Source organism: Heterocephalus glaber, unplaced genomic scaffold, assembly GCF_053883595.1.
Source record: "Heterocephalus glaber isolate CG9 unplaced genomic scaffold, H.glaber_assembly_v1.0 deba00001608, whole genome shotgun sequence".
NCBI lineage: Eukaryota > Metazoa > Chordata > Mammalia > Rodentia > Bathyergidae > Heterocephalus > Heterocephalus glaber.
The window spans coordinates 38,243,523-38,255,581 of NW_028258379.1; the positions used below are offsets into that span (position 1 = coordinate 38,243,523).

At 55.2% G+C, this 12,059-nt stretch overlaps 1 protein-coding gene across 18 annotated transcripts in view; it reads left to right on the plus strand.

The window, feature by feature from the left end:
• Positions 1-10,433, plus strand: part of LOC101698902 (uncharacterized) — a 34,323-nt gene extending 23,890 nt beyond the window's left edge. For all 18 annotated transcript variants that reach the window (XR_015445163.1, XR_015445164.1, XR_015445166.1 and 15 more), the window contains one exon: positions 10,119-10,433. Coding sequence is in view for 4 of the 18 variants with exons in the window: in XM_021244273.2 (XP_021099932.1) it covers positions 10,119-10,200 (82 nt within the window). In the remaining 14 variants the exon portion in view is untranslated. The remainder of the gene's footprint in view (positions 1-10,118) is intronic.
• Positions 10,434-12,059: the final 1,626 nt, after the last annotated feature.

The following is a 12,059-nucleotide window of genomic DNA, read 5'->3' on the forward strand; positions in this document are numbered from 1 at the left end:
GCAGGAACGTAGGAAGGCAAGAAGGAAAATCGGGAGGGGGTTCACCCGGGGAGGGGCTGGCTGGAAGATGCAGTCCGGGTGCCAGGGCCACCTCCTGTTGTGTGGGCCACCTCACTGCTCTGGCTCCTCATGCGGACAGGCCCCAGCTCCCTGCCTGGGTGAACCCCGGGAGATATGCTCACTCCTGCCCTTGATGATGCCCTGTGCATCTTCAGTTCTGGCCCGGATGAGCAGCTGGGGCTCAGCCTGGGCTCTGCGGAAGTTGCCTGAACAAGGGGTGTTGAGGCCAGTGGTGTCTTGGTCCCCTTCATGGTCGGGGGTCACCCAGGTGAGCACCCTGTGAGGGAGGCTTTACCCACAAGGGGGCAGCAGAAGGTTAGGGAGCAGAAGGCCCTGGGTGGAGCTTGGGCGCCCAGTGGGTGCCATCCTGGGTGTTGCTTCTGGTCATATCCAGGGGCTGGTAGGGTGGTGGCCCAGGAGCCCTGGGAAAAGCACCAGGAACCTTGTTCTGGCAACTCCCGAAGGTGCCCAGGTGGGGCTCTGCCTTGTCAACTTGGGGGTCCCTGGGTGGGTCCGCCTGAGCCCAGGTTTACTGACATGGTCCCGGATCCTAGCCCCCAGAGGTGGCCTCCCCTGAGCCCGTTTCAAGGCCCGTCTCTGTAACTGTTTGACAATGTACTCTGTGTTGGGTGGAAAGTGGATCACAATGTACGTTGTTCGAAGCTGTCTCCTTGGGCCAGGGGACACCCAGAGAGCCCTTAGTCCTGACGTCCCTACCCCAGGGACCCCTCTCCCATCCTGTTTCCTTTCTCTGTTCTGGACAAGATCTGTACAGCGTGGGTCATGTGCCGACAAGGAGCACTGTCCCTCTTGACATCCCAGTTCCCATTTGGAATGCTCTTGCTGCGTGCCCAGGCTGGAGGAGGAGCACACTTGGCAGGGCCCAGAGAGCACGCAGGCCGGGCGGGTGCAGCCGGAGCCGCTGGGCTGGGGCAGTGCTGGGGCAGTGCTGCTCTAGTCCAGCCAGGGCTGAGCTGCGGTTGGTGGACTCGAAGCCCGGGAAGGAGTGGAAGACCAGGTGCATCCCTTGCTTGTCACATAGGCCCTGGGTGGGTGGGACGGCCTTCAAAATGTGGAGGACACAGAATTCATGTGTCAGAAGCCACCTTCTGGGCCCCCAGCACCACAGGTCTGGGTCACGTGAGCAGGGTCACGTGTGCCTGACGGGGCTGGGGCCTCAGGGCTTTGCTGGCCGCCTCTCAGAATCTGGGGCCCCTGGGACACCTGTTGGCTTGAAGATCGATTCTCTAGGAGTCCAAGTGTCCCTGGGGAAGCGCAGATCAGGGCTCAGGACAGAGAGACTGGAGGGTCCTGGGGAGAAGCTTGTGGGGGGTTTTAAAAGTCACTCAGCTCAGAGGGTGGCAGGTGGTGAAGGGGGGGACAGGAGGGGGCCTCACCATACTCAGGAAAGTTGGGAGGACACAGCTGTGGGGCTGGGGTGAGCCGACCTCCAGAAAAGTCTGCACCCGCCCCCCCATGGGGCTGTTGCTCCGAGCAGTCGCCCTGGGTTGAACTGGGCAAGGGGAAGGCAACCCGGGAGGCCCCCCGAGGCCCCAGAGGGCGGGTGTGAGGACTGCGTGACTCCTGTGTATTGGGAATGCCCAGGCCGGGACGGGCCTGGGGCGGGGGTCTTTGCTTCCTCCGAGGCTGCGCTTGGCGCTGGGCTCCCGAGGGCCTCCAGTTGGGGACCGTGAGGGTCAGGACAGACTGCTGACTACGCAGAGGCTGGAAGGGAGCCGGGCCTAGCTCATGTGTGCCTTTCCTTTTCATCAGCTGGGTAAAATGTGACAGTTTTGTCTTTTGGCCAAAGTTCGAGTTGACTGCACACGCGAATGCTTTCCCTGGTGATGCCAAGAGCGACTGTGCTCCTCGGGCCCCCCTTGACTCCCAGCCCCCTGGGGCTCAGCCCTGCTGCTCCTCATGTAAAGGAGGGCAGGACCCCACGCCAGCCGCACGCTGCTGCTGCTCTCTCCCTGCCCTTCACACTGCTGTCTTTTTTTTTTGGTACCAGGGATCAAACTCGGGTTCTTGCGCTTGCGTCACAGGCGGCGAAACCACTGAGCTAAATCCCCGGCCCTCACGCTGCTGTCTTATGGGCACTCTTTCTGCTTTTGTTTTTGATAACATCTATTTTGTTTTTGAGCATTTAATTTTTTAAAACCTGATTGCCATTGTTCACCACGTGTGCTTTTCTGCATTCCTGTCTTTTCCACTTAATATTCCGCTATCAACATTCTCCTTGGTTCCATAGTCTTTATAATCTCCCTGCTTCGGGTTCCACTGAATGGCATCATTCACAAGCCATCCTGCTACTTTTATGCCGAAGTCATCTCCTTTTTTAACATTACAGAGTATGTCATAACTAACGGCTTTGCATATCCACTCTCTTCCCCATTTTTGTGCAGTGCTTTCTCGCACCCAGAAATGATTGCTTCTTTCCATACCAGTTTCTCCTGCTAGACTGTGAGCCCCTGAAGGGCAGGGAGCTTGTTAAGTGGGTCTCTATCTCTGGTGCCCGCCATACCGTAGACTGTACATCCGTGTCTGCTGGATGAGTGCATAGAGCTGTGAGAGCCTGGCTGGTGGATAAGAGAGTGGGTGGATGAGTGGATCGATGAGTGGATGAATGACTGCTGAATAAACGAACTTTGGGGGGCTGAGCTTCCTGCGCAAAAAAGGCAGGGATTTTTGTGTGGATATTGGTTAATTTCAGAAGCCTTTATGATGCCCGCAATGTGTTAACAATTTTTTGAATTGCCTGATTATTTTTCTGTGTTAAAAAGTGCTTTTGCATCATTTTAACTTGCTCCGATTACTAATGAAGGCTGAACATTTTCCACCTATGTTTGTTAACAAATTGTATCTTATCTCCTCTTGTGAACTGTTTGTCCAAGTCCACCGGGTCATGGCTTTCTGCAGAGGCTGGTTGAGGGTGTCCTGAGGGTGAAGTGAGCTTCCTCACTGGGGAATCAAGGAGCTGGCCAGGCAGCTACTTGGGGGAGGTTAGTTTTGTGGAGATTCAGATAGTGGTGTGGGGCTGTCCTCACTGGCTTTCAGGTATGTCTGATCTCACCTTTGTAACTTGTGGCTCAGTAATATCTCCTTGACCACCCCCCCACCCCCCACCAAGGTCCAGAAAGTCCCACACAGACCCCCCTGGGCAAATTTGTGTCAGCCCAGTCACCTGCCCCACTAGTCCTCGACATTGTCAGGCCCTGGGACCTCCATTTCCCACTTCTTAGGGGAACAGGCTTCTCAGGGTCCTGTGATGGGTCAGCCAACATCCCCAAGTCCTGGCCTCCAGGGTGGTCTCTGGAATTTCACTGATGAGTGGGACATTGTGGATCAGGATTTCAGTTTTTCTTAATGGGTGCCATTCCATCCCACAAGCTGAGGAGGCCTAGGACTCTCCCAGCAACCCCCAAGCAGGCCAGGACTCCAAGGCCATTGCTGCCCCCAGGGAGGGCCCACCCTGCTTTCCTAACACCCTCCTCTTACAGAGGGCTGCTTCTTCCCATCCACCCTCTACTATAGCACTGAGCACTCTGTGCCTATGTCAGAACCCCCCACCCCATGTTTATCTTGGCATTGAAGCTTAGGAGGCCACTGGAGATTTTCCACATGACCTCCATCTGTCCATCTGTCACGCCCTTGACCTCCATTTCTTGACCTGGTGCTTTGGCCTTTCTCTTTTTCCTGAAAGCAAACTTCTTCCGGGTGGGCTGTGTAGCGCCACAGGCTGTGGTCATGAAGCCAGCACCTCTCTTCATAGCTTCTGCTTCTGGGTCACTGCTCGGTGCATGTGTCAGGTGGGTCTCATCTGCCATGGTCACCCCCACGGCTTTTCCTCCATGGTGCTTCTCCACCCCTCCCACACTATGACTGTGATCCAGGGACAGGTCTGAGAGAGGCTGGGGCTGAGCCCCCTCCACCCGGGGAGAGACCCTCCCCAGCCCCTACCCTGCCTAGCACATGGTCGCCACCACCAGCTTTGCCCTCAGCCTCGTAGCTTCCTCTACCAGAGGCAGTGACATCCGTTCCTTCATCCCTTCATTTGTTCTCTTACAGTCAGCAAACATCTGAAAACACGAGCCAGTGCTGCATTAGAGCTGGCCCCCAAGGCCTCCTTCCAACATTTTGGAAGAAAGTTGACCCTGTTTTTAAAGGGGCTGTGTTTGTGTGTTTTCCGCAACAAACTGAGATCCTTGATTTAGCTCAGACTTCCACTGCAAATTGCATGGCTCTCTCCAGCTTCGTTCCTTGCAAAACTAGGTTGATTAGTAATCAGCAAACTGCTCCCTGAGTGCTCAGAAGGGCAGTTCAGATCCTCAAGAGGCCGGATGGTGAGCTCGAGGTCTGTGATTGAGTGGGCTTCCAAGGGCCTAGGACACTCCCATCTTAACGGAGGCAGACTGGGAGTTACCCCGCCCCTTTCAAGATGAGCTAATGCTGGGCTCTTGTTAGAGAAAATTGCAGGCCATGATTGCCTGCATAGTGATGGGAGGGCCGGGTGGGGGTGGGGGTGGGGATCATGCCCGGCAGGGGGCCGCACAGCAGTCCACTGCAGACCTGGTGCTGGTTAGGTGCGGGTCCAGGCCCCAGGAGAGCTCTAGTTCACACTGCCTGGTGGAAAGAGGCCTAGGTTTTGGGGCTGTGGCAGAATTGTGTTTCAGTCCTTGCTTGAGGTGGGGCTGTAGTGGGCGAAGCCAGGGCCCCAGAGCTGGAGAAATTGCGTGTATTTAGCCTTCCTGTGAAAGCCTGAGCCTGTCTTCTTGGTGTGTGTGGGGTGCCTACCTTGTAGGGCTGTTGTGAGGGTCGGGGTAACCGTGACTCTGTGGCTCTGGAAGGTGGCGTGTGTGTCCCGAGGTGTGTGCCAAGGGGTTGGGCCACCAGGCCAAGAGGGGCTGCCTCCCTCTGGCAGCTTAGTGGGAAATAATTTTTTATGAATATGCAGGGAACATCGTGGGGTACGATGCTAAATTTGTATGGAATTTTAGGATGAAATAGAAGTCATTTGGGCAGGAACTTTCAGGACATGGGTTGGGAACTCTTCGGGCCGTGCCCCTGGCTCCCCCCACCCGGTACACGTTCACAGCCCCCGTGAAGGGTTGGTACTGTGCTGAGCCACGCTGCTGACTGGCCTGTGGGTGGCACCCACTTAGTCCCGCTCCAAAGTCCCCTCCCAGCGGTGTATTAGGCACACGCTGTCAACTGTCCCCTTCCCAGCATCCTTTCTTCCCTGACAACATCTGGGTGCCTCCCACAGCACCAGGCCCGTGGCAGGGCCTTGCCCTCCCCCCTGCCCCACCATCCCCGTCCCTGTGTGGACAGCTGTTCACCATGTTATAACATTGTCAAGTGGCCACTGTCGCGACATTGTATCCTGCCCTTAATGAACCTGTTAGCAATTGCTGCGCTGTATCTTACACCTTGCGCCATGCTGTTGGACAACCAGGCTTCCGGCGTGTGAGGAGAGCCTGTGTCCGCTGTTGTAAAGAGCCCACGCTCTGGAACCTGGCAGACCTCGGAGTTGCTTCACTGGAGCAGTCCTGGGAGGTCCCTTTGCCTCTGATCCTCAGTGTCTTTCTCGGAGGTGTGAGTCCCTAGAGAGCCCACCTCACGGGGTTGTGAGGGCCAAGGGCTGGGTCCACCGTGGCTGTGGTAGTGCTCACGCGGGTTTTATGGGGAAGGTCACACGTGGGTTGTGTGTGCGTGTGTGTGTGTGCATGCGTGTGCGTGTGTGTTTTGGAATGCACTAATGATGCCTTTATTAGCTGTAAGTGAATAAAAAGCATCGCCCTCATGCTGAGGCTGTATTTCCAACAGCCAGTGGACACACCGGCCGAGCAGGCTGCCTGTGCCCGGCTGTGGGGCCCCAGGGTAAATGTCTAGGCTATGGGTGGGGTGGCTTTCCCCCTGCTCAGGGCTGCCCGCTGCCCCCTGTCCTCCCTTTCTTTCCTGGGCTGTTGCTTCCTGGGCTGGCTGGGCCACTCAGCTTTGGGGACCGCGGGGGCCATTGACTGCTGGGAGGTGCCCTGCTAGTGCTGGTGTGCTCGGTTTGGGAGGGACAGTAGGGGTGGCTTAGAGAGAGGGTGGGGGCTTCAGGTAGCATCTCTGGGGGCTGAGACCTCAGCACACCCCTTCCCCCTCTCCCTGGCTAGCCACCAAGCGCAGGGCTCTGGCTCACTTTCTGCCACCTACCATCCTTGTGGTGTGGGGCCCACTCAGCTGACGGGCACGCTGAGAACCGGGATGCTGGGTGTCAGGGCCTGGGTGTCACAGTCTTGCGTGGATAGCCAGTCCAACTCCCCTCATCACCCCATCATTTCCTTGAGTGTGCAGATGGGGTGCGGGGTCCCTAAGCAGGCCACAGCTCTTCAGGGCTTCTGGTCAGCCCTGGCACCCTCTCGGGTCACTTCTTAAAAAATTTGTTTTTATTAGTACATGTTTACCATACTTAATGATCCCATTCATTATAGGGAATTTGTACCGGTGCATAATATTTCTTAATTCTTTTTTCCTATTCCCCTCCCCACCCTTCAACTTCTTCACCTCCCCATTTACAAAAGCCTTGTTTCCATTCTTTCCATTCTCTCTCTTTTTTTTTTTTTGTACCGGGGATCAAACTCGGAACCACTGAGCTACATCCCCGGCCCCTTCCATTCTCTTTTTAAAAATCCCTTTTCCTTTTGTACCTTTTCTTCTCCCCTTTCTTGTTCCCCTTCCCATTTGAACATATTTTTCCTATTTCCCAATATCTGTCTTCCATTTTGCTCCATATTTTCTCTTTAGGTTTCTCACACAAGAAAAACAACATGATATTTACACTTCTGTGTCTGAGTTATTTTACTTAAAATTGTGATTTTGAGGTGCATGCATTTATGTAATATCTAGAATAAAGAACTAAAAACAAATCAGCCCTCCCCAATTTAAAGACCCAATCCAAAAATGGGCATCTGAAATGAACAGGTACTTCTCAGATGAAGAAGTACAAACAGCAGATGAATACAGAGTCTGACAAAAAATGTATACACACTGCAGCTCTTTGTGCATTCGCTGTACTAATAGCTGTCTGGAAGCTCACAGTCACCACGCTGAGCATCCCTTGTGATTGTAGAGGCCAAAGGTACCTTGTATTAGTCTCATGATGTCTCAGTAAATTCAATATTAAAATATTTATACAACTTTTTCTTTCCTTATGTATACATTTTTTGGTGGACTTTGTACATGAAAAATGTTCAGGCTGGGGATTTAGCTCAGTGGCGCTGCACCTGCCTCGCAAGTGAAAGGTCCTGAGTTCGATCCCCAGTACCAAAAAATAAAAAGTTCAGCATTACTGGTTATGTGAGAAATGCAAATTAAATCCACACTGAGAATTCCATCTCACTCCAGAAAGAATGGCGGTCATTAAGAAATCAGCCAATAACAAATGCTGGCGGGGCTGTGTGGAAAAAGGAACCCTTCTCCATTGGTGGGATTGTAGACTGGTGCAACCACTGTGGAAATCAGCATAGCTTCCTCAAAAAACTAAAACCAGAGGTTTCCCCTAGTTTCAACCCAGCTATTCCCCTTCTTGATATCTTCCTGAAAGGGTTAAAGGCATCATACCACAGTGATACACACACACCCATGTTTATAGCAGCACAATTAATAATAGCTGAATCTTGGAAACAGCCCAGATGCCCGTCAGTAGATGAATGGATAAAGAAAATGTGGTATTTAAATTCAATGGAGTACTACTCTGCCATAAAGAAGAGCACACTTGAGACATTTTTAGGTAAATGGATGCATCTCAGGTCAGTTCTGATGGGGGTTTCTCCATCACGCTATGGACTTCCCTTTCCAGTCCTTGCCTCTGTGGGGAGCAATACTCAGCTTTCCCATTCCCATGCTGCTCTCCCTTCCCCAGACACCCCCAGGTTCCCTCCTTCTGCTCTGGCTCCCCAGCATCTGTGGTCGGGCCCTCACGCCTGTCTGGCCTTGGTCCTGTCCACCTGGCCTCCTCCAGCAGGAGCCCTACTTTTCCTGTTATGTGTGGCTGCCACTCCTCTGTCCCGTGACACCTGCCACCAGATCACCAGCATAGGTTCCCTGGTTGTCCCCTCCCTCGGGCTTTGTGGCGAGGCGGGCCAGGGGATTGCAGCATAGCCTGCGGGGTCTGCATCCCTGACCCTGGCAGCCTTGTGGGAGCATGCAGGGCCTTCTCCCTGCTTCCAGGGCCCTCAGTAGGGAGAGGGACATGGGCCTCCTCCCGGGGGCTCAGCGTCTGGGGATTGACATCTGTTCCTGTGGGCCTTGGCTCCTCTCAGGACAGGCCTGTGGGGCCCGGGGCTGGGCCCTCCGGGTTGGGCAGGGAGGTCATGGCTAAACTGCACGCAATCCCCGTCCAAGGCCCATGCTGCTGTGACCCTTCCTACCCTGCTTCCTGCCCTGTTAGGTGCCTTAACAATTGCTCTCTGCTGCAGAGGGCAGGGGTGACCGGGTGGACAGTGGGGACTGTTTGGCTGATGTCTCTGCCCTTCCTCTGAGAGGAAAGGGTGTGTGTTCTCAGCAGAGGCCCCTCAGAGGCCCCAGGGGTCTCTGCCTGTGCTGAGACCTCTATCAGGGCACGGGCAGCCACTGAGGTCCGTCGTGGTGCAAATTCAACTCGGGAAATATTTATATCCAGAATAAAGCATCATATGGGCTAAAATGTTCTCGTTGGTGATATGGCTGGGCGATTTTGATTATGTGGCATTTGGCAAGTACCACACCATAGGGATGACCTGGCCATGCCCGAGCCCTCTCCCGAAGCCTTGGGAGCCCTTGCCCTGGGGGCCCAAAAAGTCTGTCTGTACCACCGGTGCCATCTGCATGGGCTTGTGAGATGTGGGCCGGGTTTGGCATGCAGTTGTGGGCGGGTTCCCTGCAGTCCGGAGGTGAGAGGTGATTGGACTCCAGACCTTGATTCCTTTTTTTCCATTCTTGTCCTCCCCAAACCAGGGCAGGGGCTCATGCCCAGGGCTGGGGCTCCAGTGCCTTGCCCATCTGGGTTCTGGCCCCGGTAAGCACCCTTGGGCAGTTTGCTTGGGACATCCTGAGCCTCCTTTTTGCCTCCTGAAGAAATGGAAGTCACTGGCACTGACTGGTTCTGTTCCAGTCTGGCTGGGAGCAGCCAGCATGAGGTTTGAACTTCACTGTGTGGCTCGCATTGGCTCATGAGAATCAAGGTCTGGGGTTGTGGCTGCCCTTGCCCCCTAACTGACTGTGGGCGAGTTTGTTTACCTGTAACCTGGAAAGAGTTACACCTACCTGGCTGGGTTATTGTGGAATTCCATGAGACAGTTCACGTGGAAATAAATGTTTTGTTACCTAGTACACAGGCGCTCTTGGCCCTGCCCTCCCGGGGGCCCCTGGCTGCTGTGGAGCTGGGTAAAGATGCACTGTACTCCCCAAAACTCTGCTGGGCAGAGCAGAAGGCTTGGAGGGGCAGCACACAGCCTGCACTGGGCGGATAGAATGGGAGAAAGATTTGCATTTAAATACTAAGAGTCAGCAAGTGTGGAGGGGCAGGGGAGGCAGAGCCAGGTGTGCCAGTGCATGCCTGTCGTCCCTATGCTCTGGGTGGCTGAGGCAGGAAGATCACAAGGTGGAGCTCAGCCTCAGTGAGACCCTGTCTCAAAAGAAAAATATTAAAAAGGGCTGGGCATGTAGTTCAGTGTGGAGGCCCTGGGGTCCATCCCCAGTACAGAGAGAGAGGTGAGAGGGTCAGTTAGAACTTTGAGAAGCCACCCAGAGGAGGCTGAGGTGGGGCTTTAGAAGAACCTGTGAGTGTAACAGGGGAGGAGAGGGGTGAGAGGCTGGGTGTGGTTTCTAGAAGCTGGAGCGCCCTAGATTCTGGGCTGGGGCAGAGCTGGAGGTGTGTGCTGCCCCCCTGCCACCGTGGCTGGCCATGCTTTCCCCAGAGAGGGCCTTGCCGTCCTCTCCCCCCTCCCCGGCCTGCCTGCCTGCATGAGACCTCGTGTCATTCTGTGGGACCGGGAGCAGGTGGCCTTCATCTGCAACTGTGTCTTTCTCAGCCTTCACAGCCACGGGGACGCCCAGCGCACGTTCCCACGGGAGAGGCTGGACCCAGAGATTCTGGACCGGGCCTCCCCTTGAGTAGAGAGGCGCCCTCTGACCGATGGACTGCGCTGACCCCGGGGTCAGCCACCCAGCCCTGCACGCTGAGACTTGGGGGAGCTGAGGACCCTCCACTGCCCGCCTCTGTGAAGTGGGCTCGGACACCTGCCTCCCATCACAGGGCTGCCAAGAGGCACTGGGATGTGGTTCCAAAACGCCGGGTTGGGCTCGACTTCTCGTGCTCTCAATAAATGTTTCTTGTCTTAACCAAAGCAGTGATGTGCTACTAATCTGAGGAGGGGGAGTTGGACATTCTGCCTGGTGGGGGCTTCCTTTTGCAGCATGATGGGGGACGGGTGGGAGCCAGCTCAGGACCCAGGAAGCTACCAGTGCCCTACGGAATGGGGACTCCAGGGTGTTCAGACAGACGAACTTTCCCATGCTCCAGAAAGGAATGCAGGACAGGAAGTGGAGGGAGTCTGGCTTTGGGGAAGGGCTCACTGCCCTGGTCCCTGGAGCCTAGAGCGGATGTCTCTCCAGGGCTGCAAGTCTTCCTCTTCCTCCTCCTCCTTCTATGTTCCCCAGGGTCATGTTAGGGGCCTGGCCAAGGGGCCACCATGGCTGAGAAGCCAGCCTGACCAGGACCCTGGGACAACACTCAGTCTTGAGTAGGTCTCTGTGTGAGTCGCAGAGATAGTTCCTCAGCCCACCCTGCCTGGCCAGTGGGCTTGGGGAGGTGAGCGTTGTGCCCATGTAACTGACAGGGGCAGTCCTGCAGCAGCATGTGGCAGCCCCGGGGGAGGCAGTGAGGACCAAGGAGGTTGTTGTACCTGGCTTAGTCGGAGGAGATGACCGAGGAGGAGTTGACTACTACTGCCACCATGGCCATCACCACCACAGCTGCAACCATGGCTATCGCCATGACAGTGGTCACTATGGCCACTGCAACCAAGGCTGCCATCTTGGCCATCGCCACCACAGCTGCAACCATGGCTATCACCATGACAGTGGTCACCATGGCCACTGCAACCAAGGCTGCCATATTGGCCATCACCACCACACCTGCCAACATGGCCATCACCATGACTATGGTCACCATGGCCACCACCACTAAGGCTGCCACCATAGCCATCGCCACCACAGCTGCCAACAAGGCCATCACCATGACTATGGTCACCATGGCCACCGCTACCAAGGCTGCCATCTTGGCCATCGCCACCACAGCTGCCAACATGGCCATCGCCATGACTATGGTCACCATGGCCACTGCCACCAAGGCTGCCACCATGGCCATCACCATCACAGTGGTCACCATGGCCACTGCTACCACCTCTCCCTGTTCCTCCCTCTCTTCCTCTTCTCTATTCCTTATCCTTTCCTTCCTCCTCCTCCCTGTTCTTTTATTCTTGCTCCTCCTCCCTCCACTTTTGTCCTCCTTCTCCCCCCTCCTCTTTTCTGTCCACCTCCTTGTTTTCCTCCTTTTCCTCCTCTTCCTCCTTCCCTTCCCCATTACCCCTCCCCTCTTTTCCTTACAGAGAGCGACCTCGAGATCTGCAGGCAAGTCCATTTATAAGTGCAAAGGACTGAGCATGACCCCTTTGTTAAGGAAAAGACCTACCTTGAGAATCATGGCTGTGACCCAGCCTAGAAGATGTAACCTCAGCCCCTCATAGAGACTGGAATGAATGGTGTGGAGTGACAGTGCAGGCAGCAGAGAGAAGAGCAGGAGATGGCTTCTAGCGGTGCCTAATCTAGATGAGTCCGTGACCAGCTGAGTCCAGGAAAGTCTTTCATGTGGTGAGAGAGCCTCCAATGAAGCTCAGCCCTCCAGATTGAGTTCCCTTCTGGTGCTCCAGTGCTGAGACTCCAGCTCTATCCTCTGATGAGGCTCAGATGTC